Source organism: Rutilus rutilus, assembly GCF_951802725.1.
Source record: "Rutilus rutilus genome assembly, chromosome: 1".
Lineage (NCBI taxonomy): Eukaryota > Metazoa > Chordata > Actinopteri > Cypriniformes > Leuciscidae > Rutilus > Rutilus rutilus.
In genome coordinates, this window is record NC_140209.1 from 6,163,597 (window position 1) to 6,183,564 (window position 19,968).

General features: G+C 38.1%; 4 protein-coding genes across 6 annotated transcripts in view; 3 read left to right on the plus strand and 1 right to left on the minus strand.

Annotated features, from left to right (window-relative positions):
- LOC311302574 (uncharacterized protein) overlaps positions 1-3,322 on the plus strand; it is a 42,699-nt gene extending 39,377 nt beyond the window's left edge. The window contains exons 6-7 of one of the 2 annotated variants that reach the window (XM_084428565.1): positions 2,620-2,689; positions 2,966-3,322. In XM_084428565.1, the coding sequence (XP_084284691.1) occupies positions 2,620-2,671 (52 nt within the window). In that variant the 3' untranslated portion in view covers positions 2,672-2,689; positions 2,966-3,322. The remainder of the gene's footprint in view (positions 1-2,619; positions 2,690-2,965) is intronic. The other variant, XM_084428564.1, reaches the window with a different exon arrangement.
- The window catches only part of LOC311302609 (uncharacterized protein), a 495,915-nt gene that overhangs the window by 122,898 nt on the left and 353,049 nt on the right, over positions 1-19,968 (minus strand). The gene's annotated exons all lie outside the window — the stretch shown is intronic.
- LOC311302813 (uncharacterized protein) overlaps positions 1-19,968 on the plus strand; it is a 273,934-nt gene that overhangs the window by 42,539 nt on the left and 211,427 nt on the right. The window lies entirely within an intron of this gene.
- The window catches only part of LOC311302632 (uncharacterized protein), an 85,515-nt gene continuing 74,209 nt past the window's right edge, over positions 8,663-19,968 (plus strand). Inside the window, exons 1-2 of the mRNA XM_084428630.1 lie at positions 8,663-8,770; positions 19,567-19,663. Of these exons, the coding sequence (XP_084284756.1) occupies positions 8,768-8,770; positions 19,567-19,663 (100 nt within the window). The 5' untranslated portion in view covers positions 8,663-8,767. The remainder of the gene's footprint in view (positions 8,771-19,566; positions 19,664-19,968) is intronic.

The following is a 19,968-nucleotide window of genomic DNA, read 5'->3' on the forward strand; positions in this document are numbered from 1 at the left end:
GGTAGATACATCTGTTTCAGTGATTGGAGTGAATGAAGAGAGAGAGTGGGATGGCGGGGAGGGTGGTGGAGGTCCAGGGGTTGGGTAGGGGGTGCTATGGGCTAGTTGATTATGGATGTTGTCGATCTTGGTTTTGAAGAAGGAAAGGAACAAATCACACTTAGAAGTGGTGAAGGAGTTGGAGATTGTGTGGTTTCAGAAGTTTGTTGATTGTGGAGAAGAGGGTCTTGGGACTGTTGGAGCTGGATTGGATGACAGAGGAGTAGTGGGAGAAGCGGGCAGAGTTGAGGGTGTCTTTGTATTGTTGTCTGTGAAGTTTGTAGGCTTCCAGGTGGACATTAAGACCAGTCATTCCAGTTGTCGGTATTTGACTTTGAGGAGGCGGAGTTGGTTAGTGTACAAAGGGGCGGAGTGTGTGAAGGAGATATATTTGGTTTTAAGGGGGGTGATGGTATTGAGACTTAGTAGGGAGAGGTTATTATGTGAGTGTAGGAGACCATAAGTCTGAGTGGACATCCATGACATGCGGAGTCCCTCAAGGCCCAATTCTTGCGCAACTCCTGTTCAACCTGTATATGCTCCCAATGAGCCAAATAATGAGACAACCAAATCTCCTACCACGGCTATGCAGACGACACACAGCTCTACTTAGCCCTATCGCCTAACGACTACAGCCCCATTGACTCCCTGTGCTAAAGCATTGATGAAGTCAACAGTTGGATGTGCCAAAACTTTCTTCAGTTAAACAAAGACAAAACTGAAGTCATTGCGTTTAGAAACAAAGATGAAGTTCTCAAGGTGAACGCATACCTTCACTCTAGGGGTCAAACAACTAAAAATCAAGTCAGGAATCTTGGTGTGACACTAGAGTCAGACCTTAGTTTCAGTAGTCATGTCAAAGCAATAACTAAATCAGCATACTATCATCTGAAAAATATTTAGCTACTATGCCAGCCGCAGCTGGAACCAGCTTCCAGAAGAGATCAGGTGTGCTCCTACAGTAGTCACATTCAAATCCGAACTCACAACACATCTATTTAGCTGTACGTTTACTAAATGAGTACTGTGACACTGAGATGAAACCATGCTGATGACCTGGGTCTGTGGTGGAGAGTTTGATGTGTAATTAAACTCGAGGTTCTGTGGGGTGCAGACTGGATCGACTCCATTCCTAGAGCTTCCGAACAAATGGGTTTTTGATCCTGGGCAGTGATCCTGAGGATACCCCGTGAGTCAATCCTAGAGCTCCTCCTGTCCGATTTTAGGGAAAAATACGGTCCATAGGAGACGTCCAATAGATTTCTTAGGCATGCCGAATAAACACCACAGGCACAGACACTATGTCAAGTACTTTGAATTGCCAGTGTATGAAATGTGCAAAATAAATACACTTGCCTTGCCTTACCTTGCCTTGCCTAGAAAGGAATAAAAATAGTCACAAAATAAAAGCAAGGAAAATTAAAACAGTTATTCACAATGCTTTATATAGAAAGGAATTAAAATAATCACACTACGGCAATTCAAAGTGCTTTGCATAGAAAATAAACACAACATAAAGGAAGGGGAATTAAAACTTAAAACTTAAAAGTTATAAAAGGAATTAAAAGTGATAAATGAAATGAATTAGAGTAAAATGAATTAAAGTAGTAAAAAGATGATAAAGAACTTCTTATCTGGCAAAACACCAGTGTATCTTATTTTGCATATAGTTTTACTCTTACACTGTGTCTGTGGTGTTTATTCGGCAGACGGTGCAAATACTTTTTTATCACTCATATGTTCTGGAGAGAAATAACACTCACACTGGACAAATATAAATCGACTACATACGTTCGTGCACGCTATCAAATGGAGTCTAGTGTGAATGGCTAAGCGTTCGACAGTATGCATGTGCTAGCATACGCAATTATTTTTAATTAACTGTCAGTTAGCAACACCGTCTGTCGTACCAAACCAACAGGTGTCGATTTAACCCTAACCTTAACGTCTTGTTGACCAATCAGAAGCCTGAAAAAAATGCTATTACCACTTCTGGTAGGGTAACGTTGTCATAAGCAGTGACCTGCGTAGTTTTGCATTCTGACGCCTCTGTTGCGCAATATAATGGGTGATCTGTGCATATATATGTATACATGTTATAAGCACTGTTAGCACAGGTATTAGCAGCAATATTTTGGGTATGTTTGCCATTGCACAGATTCGCCTCATGTAAACAAAGGAGATAACAGCGCACAATCTCTGACTTAAAACAAAAGCGATAACAGCGCACACTCCAACGTCACCAAGCAAGAATCAGTGTCACCATTTACACGACAAACACTGCAACCAGAGTTTCTGAAAATCTTCACCCTGGCAGGAGTTTTCAAAAAAGTTTGGTTTCAGATGCCGCGTTTGTGTGTGGATGAACAGCCAAACCGCATAGAAAAATCTGCGGTTTTGAAAATACGGTTTTGATCATCAAAAACAATCAAGAATTTTTTTTTTTTTTTCTGTGGATGAATCTATCCATTCATAAAACCTGATGAATCAATATGTTTTTGTTTTTTACATGTGATTAGTCTGAAACATTTATTACTCGCATCATATCTATTGGAAATGAAACTTGTTTGTTTTTGGCAGAACTGAGAGAGAGGACAGAGAGACCGCCAGTGATCCAGAACCTGCAGAATGATACTGAAGATCAAAGAAGGTTGGTGATTAAATTCTCCAGAGAATGTTTCAACATTTTTGTTTGACCAGCTTGAAGCATACACTGAACCAAACTATTTAAATATTGAACAAGCAAATTGGTTGCGGAAGCTGCAGCGGCCAATCAGTTCGTGCCGTGTAGTAAACGATGCGATTTCTTTCAGATTACATGTCAAGTCTGTGTCATCTAGAGTTGCATGACAAAACTAGTGATTTATGATTTTATTTCACATTTGTCTTTCATTTGAAATCTCACATGATTTAATGTTTCTTTTAGACCTGATGGACGTGAACAAGAAGCCAATAAATCTCCTGCCTCCTGCCCTCAGTCTAAAAAAAAATCAAGTCTGAAGGTTAACCTGAAAGTTCACACCGGAAAGAAATCACACGAAGATCCACAGTGGAGAGAAACTTTAATGTTAAGTTAACATGTGATCAATGCGAAAAGAGTTTCACTCGTGCCTTTGTTCTGAAATCACATCTGCTTTCTCATTCTGAAGAAGAGCACCAGAAAAATTACACTGGAAAATCTTTGAAATCTTTGAAAATCTTTGATTTGATCTTGTTCATTGTTTGAGATCTGTCATTTTTGTACTTCAAGTAATTGATTAAAATAACCATTTTATCAACAGCTTATTGTTTTTGTCCAATTTTATTTTGTATATATATATATATATATATATATATATTATATAGTATAACATTAGTATAACATTAGTATTTGGTTCCTGTTTGGTTATTGTTTTAGGAACTAAATGTGTTAGGAATGTTCTTTTTTCTTTTTTTTTTACAACAATAAAATAACTAGGGATAGAAGAATAGAAGAATAGAATCGGGCATTTATATAGCGCTTTCATATGTACTACTGTACACCCAAAGCGCTTTACAATCATGTCAGGGGATCTCTCCTCAACCACCACCAGTGTGCAGCATCCACTTGGATGATGCGACGGCAGCCACAGTACAACGGCGCCAGTGCGCTCACCACACACCAGCTATAGGTGGAGAGAGGAGAGAGAGTGATAGAGCCAATTCAGTGTAAGGGGATTATTAGGAGGCCATGATTGGTAAGGGCCAATGGTGTGTGGCCATGACACCGGGGTTACACCCCTACTCTTTACGAGAAATGCCATGGGATTTTTAATGACCACAGAGAGTCAGGACCTCGGTTTTTAACGTCTCATCCGAAGGACGGTGCTCTTTGACCGTATAGTGTCCCCGTCACTACACTGGGGCGTTAGGACCCACACAGACCACAGGGATGGGCAAGAGTACTCATTCGTTCGTGACAGCGACAAGTTATCTTGAAAACGATGTTCAGACCTGACCTGAACAAATATTTGTCTATTTTTCTGATTGGTTATTGCAGCATTTGGGGCGGTACCTGAGATCTGATTGGTTAGTGTTCAGCACACCTTCCAGACCGGTCGAAATATAGTGTGTAGCAAATTAGCTGTCAAGAAATATTAATAACCAATCATAAATGTTATAATTGATTATGAATATTTGGATCAGTTAATAGAATTAACTTAATGTAGTAAAATTAATATTACAATCAATTAACCTGTTTGTGCCGTGAACACTCAGTGTTTATTAATTCAAATAAATGTGCATTTCCGGGTTATGGGAAATGTATTTTTTGCTGTACAGTACTACTCAAAGCCTGTAGTCAAAATCTATGATTAGTAACTCCAGTATATATGAGCTTGAGACATGTACAACTTTACGTGTGACATGAACAAGACTTTATTAACTAGACTAAACATTTAAACTACTCTAACATACACACACATGCATGCATACAGTTTACCAAGGGAAAGAGAGCTGAAGCAGAATACAGGAAAGCAAGAAGTTATACAAGGCCGCAGCCTGGAACAAGCTCGGGGGTCCTAAGAAACTTCTAGTTCAGCATCTTCTTCACATCAGGAAAGTTCTCAGCAAAGGATCTTGTCATCAGTGATTTTTAAAGCGTGAAGATGTCACACCCTCTGGAGGTGTGTGAGCCAATAAGAAGTTTTCCCCTTCGAGTGAAATTTTTACGACCCTTTGTGTTCTAGCAGGGCATTTGAATATGTAATTTGATCAGGTGTTTAAGAAAATAATCTTCAGGATTCTTATAATACTAATGCGTCACAAAGTTAGCAAAATGTAATGTAAATTAACAAATGGGGGACAAAGATGGGAGTTTATAGAGACTAAACATTATTTTGGTTAACCGTATGCAAGTCTTAAACATTAACCCAGAAGAGTAAAAAAAAAAAAAAAAGAGAATGAATACATAGACCAAACCACATCAAAGGAAAATCATGAGATTGGAAAATTAGATACATAATTATACATTTCTCAAGTGGTTATATATTGAATATATAGGATTAACAGGGTTTATTTCTCCTTCTCAGCATTTTGGGGGTTGTAAAAAAAGTCTTATCAGTCTTAATACATCCTGTAACATGACACCAGGTTCTGCCAGTGTGTTAGCTTCACTTGGGATGTTAGTTTTGAGGGAAAGTTTCATAGCCCTTTGTTGGGAGAGTGAGTTTGCTGGATTATTTATTAAATATAATGAATAATTTGTGTCTGATTGGTCCAGCTGCTACAAATGAAACTAGATTTGAAAGGCAGTGATGCCTGGAATCACCTTGATCATGAGATAGTTAAGTTCAAAATGTGCAGCGCTAATCTGTCGTATACTTAGCATCATAATTTCAGCTCAAATGCAATGCCCGATATTGTCGACTGGGTTATTTGAGACGGTCAGTTTTCATGTAATTTTTTTGTTTGTCAACATATTTTTTCATAACAGTCTTAAATATTTTCATTCTCTATAACGGACAGTCCCTACACACGCCCCGCCCCAGAGTACTCGTTTTTTGAGACCATCGACACTTGACGATGTATGACGTAGGAGTAGCGTAAGCTTTGACACCTCTCGTGGTTCAAACAGGACTCAGCAACTGCGTTCGTCATTACGCTGTGCATCAAGTTCATGTGTTACTCTTTTGGTGTATGTCGGAAGCTAGTTATTTTAGTCGATTAAGTTTTAAATATGGTTCCCTTTCGTCAGCTCACTACTACGTGAGTCAGAAGTGATTCTGACGAATGGGGATCGCTTGCGAGAGCCTATTTCGAGTGAAATAAAACGAGCATGCGATAGTTGCACCAGCTGCTGTGTATAACGGCGCAAGCATATAATGAGCAGCAGGTGCGTCGCATCCTTGTCTTTCGCTTCAGAGCCAGACTGTGAATGCTGTTCCTGTCTCTTGCAAGATCTTCTAGACTTTAGAGGGTGATTCGAGTCTCTGTGAGACACATTTTCAATAAAAGTCAAGTCATCTTCATTTAGCCTATATAGCGCTTTTAACAATGTAGATTGTTCCAAAGCGGCTTTACAGAGATGCAAGGATAGTTTAAGGCGAGACACTACAGGTGAATAGGGTAAATTTCTACCTAGCAGTAAAAACTAGCAGATATCACCATGAAACTTTCCCAGTTGATTACCTACATTAAGATGAGAAAAAAATGCATTACAAGTGTTCTGTAATTTAATGTTTAAATATGCAAATTAGGCAATATCTAATTAAATATGCGCTAATTTGCATATTTAAAAAAAAACGAAATCTAAGTATTGGATAAAGTCAGGTTAAAAAATATTTTTTCATTGTGTTCACATATTAGATGGGGAAAAAATTACAGAGGGATTTATGGATATCTACTTTTGTTATCCTGTAAATCAGTATATACTGTCAATAGCCTTAAAAAAATTATTTTCACCATGTTTTTTGGAATAAAATGTTAAATAAATCAGGCTGGGAATAATATATTTACAAATCCCTCTGTAAATGTCTTCATATTATAACTAGGTACAAGACTGAAAAGTTGGGTGTATATAGGTGCTACTGAAGTGGAGATTTCAGACTTGGAGAATGAGAGAAAAGTCATTTTGAGAAAATGGGCTTTAAAGATTTATCTCTAATGAGATTGTGATTGAGATTGTGCATTCAGCCCTTTTACTTTCATGATTGGTTGCTGTATTGATGATATAAATATTTGGATGACCAGTAATTTTCTCAAACTCAACACTGATAAAACAGATCTACTTCTTATTGGTTCACCTCAAATTGCATCCCGTTTCTGTGTTGACAATGTTAATATTGAGTTTTGGTTCAACCTTCCACCACTGTCAAAAACCTTGGTATAATCTTTGATTCCTCTCTTTCCTTCCTTCCACACATCTCCTCTCTCACTAAGTCTGCCTTCTTTCACCTTCATAATATCGCGCGCTTACGTCCATTTCTGAACATCAGCGATGCTGAGACCCTAGTTCACACTTTCATCTCTTCACGGCTTGACTACTGCAATTCTCTCTTCTATGGCTTACCCAATTCATCAATAAATAAGATCCAATATATTCAGTCCTCACATACACAAAGCCATTTTTCCACGTTGAATACCTTGAATTGGAATTATTCCTAGTCAAATCTCATTTAAAGATATCTGCAATTTAATTATGGATATCTAAATCTGATTTTTGACTAGGAAGATCTTTCTTTGGAGATAGGAAAAACTTCAATGTTGTTATGTTACTGGATTTTAATATGAAATCTTCTGACAAATCCCTCAAATTGGAACCTCTTCTAAATAATTTACATATCTCAAAGGTGCTGAGTAAATCTCTTCTCGGGTCACACAACAGCAAATTCGACTAGGAGCAGGTACAATTCAGATATCTTAAAATATAATTGTGACTAGTCGAAACTGAATTAGAGATATCTCTAATTACCTTTGCGTATGTGTGACTCATCATTTGAATATATTGCAATTATTTGAATTTTTATATTAATGAAGATATTATGAACCTACAAATACACTTCCACACACACTTACACAGAGGCCCGAAGTGCCGAAGACGGAAAGGACAGAAGAATGCCCATATATGGGGAACAATGTGGACACCAGCCCCCTTGACTGAGGCAATAGAAGGTTGAGGTCACATGATTTAGTTCCTCTGGAAAAACCCCAAGAAATTGCATAGGAACAATGTAACCCAGTTCTGCTTCTTGACTGTTAGTTGTTGCATTTTTGATTTTGATGTTGTGTGCATCCCTGGGGAGAAATGAGCTCTCTTCCAGTTCAGTTTATTAACAGAAATTCTTTTTGCTTAAATTGCTCTGCTGTATTATCTTAACTTGAATAGCTCGGATGAGTACAAGTTATTTTTTACATCTATTGCTTGAACTGCTTTACAAGGTAAATAGCCTGTGTAATTCTCCACTCATACAGGACTGCCCTGTTGAGATTGGATGAGCTGAAGTAGTATAACCTGTAACCTTTTGATGATTTGCTACAAATATTAATCATTGTGTAACCAGTATTTTTATATTTTGTTCAAATACATTTTTATTTTATAAAGACAAACACTGTGGAGTCAGGCTCTGACCAGGGGTTTAGTTACCATTTAAAGTTAATTAATACCTTGATACCAGATATCTTAAATGGAGTTTTGACTAGTCAAAATGTATTTAAAGATATCTCAAATCAGATTTCTTACTAGTGCAATTATAATTGCGGATATCTCTAATTCTGACTAGTCAAATTATAATTATGACTAGTCAAAATTGATGTATGACTATCCAAAATATATTTATGGATAGTCAAAACATACTTGTATGCTAAAATGGCTTGCCATACCTAGTGCAAAATCCATGATATCTTTAATTACAATTTCTACTAGTCAAAACTCATTTGAACATATCCGGAAATATTTTCCAATGGAAGAGTATGACTTGTCAAAATAGCATTGTAGATATCTTCAATGTATGACTAGTCATAATCATAATCACATTGTAGATATTAATTCCAATTACGATTAGTCCAAATTGGAATTAAGATATTTGGAATTTGAATTCTGTCTAGTCAAAACTAAATTACACTAGTACAGCCAGGGGTATTTAATGCTAAGCCGGCTTGCCATAGGCGCGTCTCCGATCATCTACATTTGGCGGCCGATGACGTCACCGCTCGTTCGTGCCGTTTCTTCCCTCATTGAGTTTCGATTCTTCTGAGGTGAGGAGAGCAGTTCATGGTATGTATCATATTTACACCATCACATACATGTATACAGTTTGATTAAGTGACAGACTCATTTCTGTATTGTTTTCATCGATCACAGCGATACTTTTCTGGCGTCTTCCTTCTGAAATAAACATTTAGTGCAGCAGCAGCGAGCATGAGGAGAATATGTTGAGTTCATTCAGACCTGAGCGATGTTGTGTTCGTTTGTGTGATTGTCTCGATGTTTGGAGTGAGAACTGTTACTAAATGTAAAGTTAAAGTTTGAGATCTGTGAAGGGAATTAATTTGAAGTGTCATACTGGAACAGATTCTGCTAAATGCTTTACATTGAGCCTATGATGAGCCACGTGAGACATTAAAGCAATACTAATAAATATGAATCGCGTTTTACTCTTGGAACAATAGTGGGGGAGAGCTGGGACAGTTGAAACACTTTTCAGATAAACGTCGTTTTCTAAAAAGGTTACATATAGAATTATTATTATTATTATATATATTTTTGATCAACAACCTGAATTCACATATGTGCTCTCTTAGTATCATGTGTTATTCGGTACAAATATAGAATGATTTAAGTAAAAATTTACTTTGAACGGTAGTTGTGCTTTGTTTCAATCGTCTGACAGGGGTGGGACGGATGAAACATAGCATTTTAAACGCCAACTATTCATCTAATGCTTGTTTTTATGAACAATACCTGACAAGTAACTTACATTGTTACAAACATATTTTGTAATTGATTTTAATTTAACCCTCTGGTAGTGTTGCACGGTATACCGATACTTCAAAAGTATCGCGATACTCGGAAATTAAAAACGTCACGATACCTAAATTTATCAGTATCGATACTTAAAAAAAAAAAAAAAAAAAAAACCGCCTCCCTATGGACGTCTGTGTTTTTTTCCTGACGCACGCAGCAAAGAACCTGCCGCTGTCAGTGTCATGTAACAAAACACTACAGTGAGATGGTTGCATGTGCGAGCACAAGTTGTCCACGACTCGTAGAAAAAGATGACGCGAGGAGTGACATATGGAAGTAGCCTACTTTGCCTACCTTGGCTTGCTCTGTTGCACGGTGCACCAATACTTCAAAAGTAAATCGGAAATTAAAAACGTCACGATTCCTAAATGTATTAGTATCGATACTTCTAAGAATGACCGCGTTCCAGATTTGTAAGGCCGGCGACACACTGGATGCATGGCATGTCCGTTTTTATTTCGGCTCCCATGTTAACTGCCTGCGTGACACACGAGTTTCAGGCGCAGCTCGAGACGCGCGGAAAACGCGTGGAAGCTAGAAATAGAACTGACGCTTATTTTTCACGCGACACGCAAGCGTGTTGGAAGCGTTTCCAGGCAAAATAGAATAGGAAAAGATGTTACTATGTAATTTTGACACGAATACATATTAATAAATGACATTTTGATGTTTGAAAGTATAGGTTTTGACATAAATACAATATAAATGTAATAAAAAAAAATATTATCGATTTTCAAATATTGCACCTCTCAATACAGAACAAAATATTCTGTAGCCTATTTTGCCGTCAACACTGCCGACGTTGTCTTTGCTGCTATATATTTATGTTTAACATGAAGTAGCCTATAGGCCTTCCACAACTCTCTCCCCATATGTCAAATATATCACCACCAATGATCATATGTTACCAATATTAATCATTGTTTAATATAATCGCTGCAGGGTTCGTACGGGTGCTTGAAATCCTTGAAAGTGCTTGAATTTTGATGATGTGTTTTCAAGGTTTGAAAAGTGCTTGAATTTTGGATAAAATGCTTGAAAATGCTTGAATTTGTAACTATTTCTTTCACAAGAAATATCTTTCTGACGAAATAGTTCTTTATTAAACGGAGAAAAAAATGTAGCCCTTCAGAATCAGATACATATTAATTTGCGTTACGCTGGCCAGAGCAAAAGTAGGCGGAGTTTTCATTTTGATTTCCGCGGTTGTTTGGATGCACCGTTTTTATTGGCCACGCAGCGGCAACAGTTGAAGTATTTTAAACTTTGACCGCGGCGTGCGCGCGAGCTCGCTGAGCTCCGCTTTGGTCCGAGTCGCGCGGCGCAAGCCATTGAAATATATCGGTTTCATTTCATAGCGCAGCGCGGTCCGCGTCCTCTCTGAAAGGGCCGTTAGTGACAGAATACTTGGTGTGATAATGTAAGTATTACATGTCCGTTATGTCGCGTTCATTTGCAGTTTGCATATGCAGTGAACATTGCCAAAATTACAGAAGTGTAACGTGCAACCTGCAAACGTTAGCCCAGTGCATAACAACAGTCGTTGATTGCTGAACTGAAATCAGTCAGTGTCATAAGTAGTATACTGTTACTGTAAGGTTTAGGATGGCCCTATGCAATATTTGCACTGCTCTATTCCAGTAAATGTATTGGCTAACGTTATTGGCAATGAAATACATTTATCAGGCAGGTTCCTGTGCACTCAGATATTGTTCAAACCTTGTCTATATCAAGAATGTGTCCCAAAACGGGAAGGCCTGTCAAATATTTCTGTTCAAATCCTAAGTCTTCATATTTGAAATTATTTCAGTTTTACAGCCTATAAATCACATTATCTGGTAAGCAATGTTTGGACATTAATATAATGAAAAGTATATTAATCATATGCTTTAGGCTATATACTTAGTGATACATTTTGAAGAATAAAACTTGTGATTGGCTTAAATATTAGGGCTGCACAATATATAAAAATATTGCAACTGTATATATTACAATATGCATAATTGCATATCGCAACGGCTTGCAATAACTGGGATCATGAACAAAATACAAAAAATCACTCACTGGTTTTGGCTGACTTTTGTAGCTTTAATAAGAATCAGTATATTTATAACTAAGCAGTGTTTATTTTTACATTTATTTGATTAATCAGTTTCTGTTGTTAAATAAACCTAATGTAGGATAACCTGAACCCCCTAAACCCCAGTGATGTTAAAATAACAGTTCTTATGCTACAGTAAAACACTGATGTCCACTGTCTTGAAATTGTAGGGATATTTTCTTATCACAAAAAGAATGTGAAACATGTATGTGTAGGTTATATAATTTTAAAGATATTTTAAAGATAATTTAAGTTAATTTGACAGACACACTTTAAGCATTATTGTATTGCATATTGAATATTGCATTATTTAATGAGTTATCGCATATCTAATTTTTCTTCAATATTGTGCAGCCCTCTGCTATTATGAAACATTTGGCTGTTTATCTCTTTTGATGTGATAAAAACACTAAATAATAATTTTAACTATGTATTGGTATGTAATTTACGGTAGTGTAAGGTGCTGGAAAAAGCTTTAAAATGGACCTGGAAAGTGCTTGAAAAGTGCTTGAATTTGACCTTGGAAAAAGTGTACGAACCCTGTCGCTGTTAATATTTTTATTCAAAGTTCAGAATCAAGATAAAGTTATTACTGGTAACTCTTATGTTTCTTATGATAACTGAGATAATGCTGCTAAATTTATATATTTTTTTTTACCTTGAATGTCATTGCTCTAATTTATTTTTTATATTTTGATATTTCATATTTTGTTCAAATGTTTAATATCTGCTGTTCATATGTTCATTTATTAGTGTGTTATATGATTAGAATGTTGTCCCGGTTTTAAAATAAAGCACAGCAATGATATTTGAGAGTGTTTCTCCCTTTTCAGGAAAAGTATCGAAAAAGTATCGAAATCGCAATACTTGACTTGGTATCGGTATCGAAACAATAATTTTGGTATCGTGACAACACTACCCTCTGGGGTCTGTGCTGTTTTTGGGGCACTTGAGATGTTCTGACATGCCCTGACATTTGTGCTTTTTTCAGTTGCTTATAAACATATTAATGGCAAAGGTGTAAATTCACTCTATATAGCACAAACAGGGCTACCATAATATGTGAGCCACGTGTATATGTTTTCATTTTTGAGAGAATAGCCTAATGTTTATGCATGGTTATTGAAAAAAACTAAAAACTAAAGTTTCTGAAATAAGGCCACAAAACACATAGTAAATATGTGTCAATAAGACTTTTGACTAATGGATGTCCTCGCCTAGAGTTTTTTCTTCAAAATGATGTGAAAATCATCCTGCCTAATCATTCACATAAAACGATACATTGATTTAAGTTTTGTGAAACACTTCTAGTTTGGAAAGCCAATATGCGGATGGGGCGTAAACGATCATGCATATTTAGTAGTTCACACCTGATGTGCTGAAGTGTTGCTGTGCCTTGGTGAAACGGTGTTTGTACGTGAAGAGCTCTTTTCCAAAACACCATAAACCTAAAAAGCTGCCTCAAAGATCCACCAAAAGTAATGATTATGAATATGTAAAATATTGCAATAAGACATTTTAATTGTTTATTAACTTCTGGCAAAGATGAAGTTGACGATAGGCTATTGACTCGCGATCTTCTCAGTAGGCTAGTGAACGCACCGGTGAAATGCACATTTATTAGGCTACATAGTTTTTTGTTTTGGATGGTTTTGTTTAGAACCAGCTTTCTGTAAATATATTTCACATTTTTTAGACATGTGAGGCGAGTAGGCTACGGTCTGGTTCATGATGATCTCCAGTTCAAGCACCTTATGTTGTGATTGCTAGCCTATATTTACTTTAAATCCAGGAAATTTGTTAATGAAAAAATTATTAAAATTAAGATACAATTGATACAAAACGAAATTCGTTTTAAAGAAAGTATTTGTACTTTCTGTTTTGAGGTCTCTGTGAAAGTTTGAAAGTCTTTTAGTGCTTTTTTTAGAGCGCTCGCGTCCATAATGGAGAACTGTCACGTAATATTGTTTTTTCCTCATAAATGCGAACACGAAAAGAAAAGACAAAAGACTTTTAAGTAAAACTTCAGAATGGACTACACTGGCAGAGAGAAGGCAGAACTCGCTTCGTGTTTATTTTTCTTTATTTGGCGAAAAGCACCACACTTTGTTTTTATTGTGAGTATACACAAAAATAATACACATTTAACAGAATCGATTGATGTATGAAACTCCTATGAAAAATCAAAGTCAACAGAGTATTTATGAGTTTCTTTTACACTGATAAAAAAAAAGCGAGCTGGTATCGCCGGCGATACCGTCGACCTCAGGGGGTTAAAGGTTCACATTAACATTTTTGTTTTGTCACCGAATAAACAATAGGCCTATGCCATACCTGTCAACATTTGGTTTTCAAAATCCGAGAGATTTGTGCGGGGGACCGTTCGGCGCGTGGGGGGGGGGTTTAACACTGGTACAAACAGTGTGGTAACACTGTGGTACTTCGGTTTCTTTGCAGGGACACCGCCTTCACTCAGGGCCGGATTAACAATTTCCTGTGCCCTGGGCAACAAGACTCAAGGCCTAAAGCTGAACTTAGTCTTTTCATTTTCATCTGTGTCAGTGAAGAAAGTAAACAGGCTCAACTGATATTTATACGTTTTATGAATAATTTTCTTAGACAAGTTAATTCACTCTGTAAAACACTCAAGGCTACAAGGAAAGCTGTAGCCTAAGTCAGTATTGTCATTAGGAACCTTCTGCAAGCTTTGGAATTTGAAAACGTCTGTTTTTAAATGTTAAAAGCAATTTTAAACAATACAAATTATAGGCTACATTTACCGCAGTTGGTGGAATTGGCAGACGTCCCCTTAAGCATTGTGCACTGTGGAAACGCGTCAAAGCATTCTCAGGTATAATAATTATGCAGCATTAATGCACGAATGATTTTGAATGAATATTTTCATCATGTCGATATACAATGGTCACATAATGTTAAAACTAATCTTGCTATTGATATCTTTGTTAGACTATACCGACCAGAACAAATGTCCGTCTGCAGTGTGCGTAATCTTTCTAATGGCTCGTTTCCACTGAGCGGTACGGTACAGTACGGTAAGCAATTTTTTGCGTATCCACTGTCAAAAGTTGTGAATAGTACCAAAATGCCATACCGTACCAATTTTTAGGTACCCTTTCGTTGGAGTGTCTAGCACAGTGGAACGGTACTAAAGGGTGGAGCTAGACTCACTGCAGAGCGTTGATTGGTTGACAGAGTACTGTCACTTGCGAGTGCTACAAGGGGAATGACAACATTAGAAGTGACATTTTTTAATATACAGTGGAAATATAATACTACTGTTATTGTCACGAAATGTAGTTTTAAGAGTTTTTCAGGTGAGAATGTAGTTGTTTAAAGCTCAAATATGTGGTTTATTTATAAATATTTATGAAAATTTGATCCAGGTTATGAGATCCATTCCAGCCGATCACCGGGTGCTCGGCGCTTATGTTCCCCACCTGGAACAGCCTTTCCTCGGCTAGTCGTTCTGACGTTTGCCTCTGACGTCTCTGTAGTGGTTAAACATGAGAAATAATGCGTCTTGTCTATATCTAACGGGCGATCTTTGGTCTCGTGAATCTATAATTCGTTCCCTGACCAATCGTTCGGCTGAGGGCTAAGTGAAGTTTCAAATATTTTGGCTATTTAACTTTACCGTTGTAACGTTAGACTAGAGCGCTGAATTTGTATTTGACTGAATTGTTTGCTTTATTTCTTATTGTAGGCCTATAGCTTCTTGAATCTTTTACTTGTACTTTTTGTGATAAAACTGAAATTAGGGTTGAGTTTTCAAATTTTTTAAAAGATTATCACTGTAATGTTGTTTATTGCAACATTTGTACAAATGCACATATTGCCTGGAATAACAGGGGTGTGTTTTTGTTTTGTTATAAATAGGCTAATGCTATACAGTTAATATAATCAATACGCGTTGCTTGAACCACATTTGTGTGCCTATAATGTTTCAAATTTATTTAAATGAACACGAAAAGAGGCAGAGTGGTGTTTTATAACACATTTCATTTTATTGTTGCCTAAAATGTATACAAAGAAAGCCAGAGTAGCAGAGCGAGCTGAGTGACGCAGAATTACCGGACTCGCGTCCTCTGGAGTCATTCTCCTGAGACGGACTTGGCAAGTCCGAACTTTGCTTACTTGGTATTGAGAAACGCCTAATGTCGTCGCTTGTCTTCTTGTGACAAACATGTCGAGAAGCAAGAACAAGATCTGCTGTATGTCATCCATTGTTGTTTACTATGGCTTTCTTATTCGCGCGAAAATGACGTTGATCGCTTCTTTCCGGCAAACACCACGCCTATCAAGTAAGGGTACTGTTGGTGATAGAAACGATAGCCGGATCATGGTTTACCAAACCATGGTTAACCCTGAAATGGCACACCTGATTCAGTTAAAGGCTTAATGAGTAGTTGACTAATTGATTAATTGACTAACTCCCACTCTTCCTACTCTAATAACTACTCATTAATTGAATCAGGTGTGTCATTTCAGGGTTAAAACAGAAACATGGTCTTTCAGGGGGTCCCTGCAGGAGAGGTTGAGAACCACTGCCCTGGCGGGTGGTGAAGTGCTCAACTATTTGTTGCTGGCGGATGCTAACCTCGGTGAGCCGTTTGAGAAATTCTTCCATGTTGGGGGAGGATTAGCCAATGGCATAATAACACCTACTGTGGAGGCGGGTATAAAGATAGTAAGGCCACATCTGATTGGTCAAATTTGGATAAACAGCCTATGCATGCAATACACAAATGCTTGGCACATAAAATAAATTTCATTTAACGCACCTCTATGCGATACGGCTATCGCATGTACTATTATCGCGATAATGATAATGCTTCGATATATTGTGCAGCCCTAATCATTACAATGGCACATGTAACAATAAATACAACTTGTCAGTCAAAAAAAGTACTGCACAAAATAATTCACTAACTACACTCAAAAACTGTTGTGAATTAATTTGAATAGAAATGTTTAATTATCTTTAATAATAACAGAAACAGTTTTGTCATTTACAAGGTTGTTCAGCTTTAAGAAAAGTCTACCCATAATGCATAGTGAGCGAGAGCGCGCGGATAGAAAAAGATAGAGAAGAGAAATGAGATTGACTCCATGTGTGTACGCTGTATCTGTTTAATCCTGTTAAAAAAAATCAGTAATCAGTTTGTTTATTTTAATTCAAGTCGTCATTGGTCATTACTGCTTGTTAAGGAAGAAAAGACACGACAAAAACAGCTTTCCGGCTCTAACTTTAAAACGGCATGATGTAAAGATTAAATGTTTTCGCGGGTCTGGTAGGCATTGCGTGCTGAACGTGCTGACGAAATTTGTTTCAGAATCAGAATCAGAATCAGAATCAGAAAGAGCTTTATTGCCAAGTGTGCTTGCACCCACAAGGAATTTTTCTTGGTACTGAAGCTTCCAGTGCACATATACAAATACAAATACAACAAGAACATAGTAATACAAATTCTAAGAATGAAAATATATAAAAAATAAATAAAAATAGTATAAAAGTAAAAAAGTAGGGTCACAGTTGGGTTTAGTCTGAATAAACATTTACAGATTATGAACATATTTACAGTATTTGAGTAGTATGAATAATATAAATATCACCTGAATTAGAGAATATTACACTAGACAGTGGGAGTCTAGCGCATGTTACAGATTATAAACATATTTACAGTATTTGAGTAGTATGAATAATATAGATATAAATATCACCTGAGTTTATTGCACTAGACAGTGGGAGTATTGCACTTACAGGCATATGCTTTGGGGGGCATGTTAAGTGTTCAGAAGGGAAATGGCCTGTGGAAAGAAACTGTTCCTGTGCCTGGAAGTTCTTGTGGCCAGTGATCTGTGTCGCCGTCCTGACGGTAACAGTTCAAACAGGGGGTGTCCAGGGTGAGTGGAGTCTGTGATGATTTTACCTGCTCTCTTCCTCACTCTGGAAGAGTACAGGTCCTGGAGGGTTGGCAGGGGGGCACCAATAATCCTCTCTGCAGTCCGGACTGTCCGTTGTAGTCTCCTGATGTCCGATTTGGTAGCTGAACCAAACCAGACAGTGATGGAAGTGCTTAAGACAGACTCAATGACGGCTGAGTAGAACTGGATCAGCAGCTCCTGTGGCAGATTGAACTTCTTCAGCTGGCGAAGGAAGTACAGTCTCTGCTGGGCCTTTTTCACAATGGAGTCAATGTGATTTGCCCACTTCAGGTCCTGGGAGATGGTAGAGCCCAGGAACCTGAATGACTCCACTGCTTCCACAGTGCTGTTCATGATGGTGAGAGGAGGGAGTGCTGGGGGTTTTCTCCTGAAGTCCACAATCATCTCCACTGTTTTGAGTGTGTTCAGCTCAAGGTTGTTATAGCTGCACCAGACAGCCAGCTGTTCAACCCCCAGTCTGTAAGCAGACTCGTCACCATTTTGGATGAGACCGATGACAGTGGTGTCGTCTGCAAATTTCAGGAGCTTGACAGAGGGGTCTTTAGAAGTGCAGTCATTAGTGTACAGGGAGAAGAGCAGTGGGGAGAGAACGCACCCTTGGGGGGCGCCAGTGCTGATGGTGAGGGTCCTGGATGTGAGTTTCCCCAGTCTCACTAGCTGCTGCCGGTCCGTCAGGAAGCTGGAGATCCACTGACAGATTGTGGATGGCATGGAGAGCTGAGTCAGTTTGGCTGTGAGAAGATCAGGGATGATGGTATTGAAGGCCGAACTGAAGTCCACAAATAAGATCCGTGCATAAGTCCCAGGTCTGTCAAGATGTTGCAGGATATAGTGCAGTCCCATGTTGACTGCATCATCCACAGACCTGTTTGCTCTGTAAGCAAACTGAAGGGGATCCATCAGGGGTCCGGTGATGTCCTTCAGATAGGCCAACACCAGTCTTTCAAACGACTTCATGACCACAGACGTGAGAGCGACAGGTCTGTAGTCATTAAGTCCAGTGATTTTAGTTTTTTTGGGAACCGGAATGATAGTGGAGCGTTTGAAGCAGCAGGGAACTTCACACTGCTCCAATGATCTGTTGAAGATCTGCGTGAAGACTGGGGCCAGTTGGTCAGCACAGGCTTTTAGACAAGCAGATGAGATGCCGTCTGGGCCTGAAGCTTTCCTAGTCTTCTGTTTTTTGAAGACTCTGCTCACGTCCTCCACACAGACCTTAAGCTCAGGTTGGATGGCAGAAGGGGGGAGGAGAGGGGTTGCAGGAGGTGATGGTGGATGTGTGAAGTGCACATCAGGGCGGGTGTGAGGTGTGAGTCTGGGCTTCTCAAACCTGCAATAGAATGCATTGAGAGTGTCAGCCAGTTGTTGATTCTCCACAGATGGGGGGGATGGTGACTTGTAGTTGGTGATGTTCCTCAGGCCTCTCCAGACTGATGCCGGGTCGTTGGCTGAAAACTGGTTTTTCAGCTTTTCAGAGTAGCTTCTTTTAGCAACTCTGATCTCCTTTGATGTAAAGATTAAATGTTTTCGCGGGTCTGGTAGGCATTGCGTGCTGAACGTGCTGACGAAATTTGTTTCAATCGTCCAGGCTCTCCCCTGCTTGTGGTGCTCTTTATTTGTAAAAGTTGTATGATCATATTCAGTTTCTGTGCATATAAAATGTTATTCTTTTAATGATCTAACTACTTTATAGTGGTGAATGTAGTTATCATAAGATCAAACTTAATGTGGACATATTATGCTGCTATAATTATTTCTCTGTAGTGGATGATGAAGATGAGTGTCATTAGTGATTGTTTTTGTGTTATTGATCCATGTCATAGTGTGAGAAATAACAATATTGTTTCTAACAGCAAACACTCAGAATAAAGTGTTGATAGTCTGAGGCTCATCAATATTAACAGATCTGCTGAAAATACTCTTTATATTATGTCAATAGTTCCTGTTTTCACCTCATTTATTATGCTGATGTCTTCAGATCTGCTGTAAACTGACACTTAAAGAGGACAGTGAGAACAGGAGTGATCCAGAACCCTGCAGAATGAAACACACTGAAGATCCTGAAGAACAAAGAGGTTGGTGTTTATTCTTCATTCATTCATGATGCTGAAGAACATTCATGTTAGAAACATTCAAGCACTTCATCACATTTAGATGAACAGATTAACTATGAAATGGTACAGAATGTTCTGGGCAGGGCTCCAGACTAACTTTTTTTCACTGGGAGCGCTGGAGCCCCTGACTGAAAATTTTAGGAGCACAAGCAGAAAATTTAGGGGCACACCTTAAATCAGCTTGCTATGCAATTATTCAAATTTTCCCCAAAATAACTGTAATACTGATAAATTATTTAATAATAAATAGACTTAACATACAGATA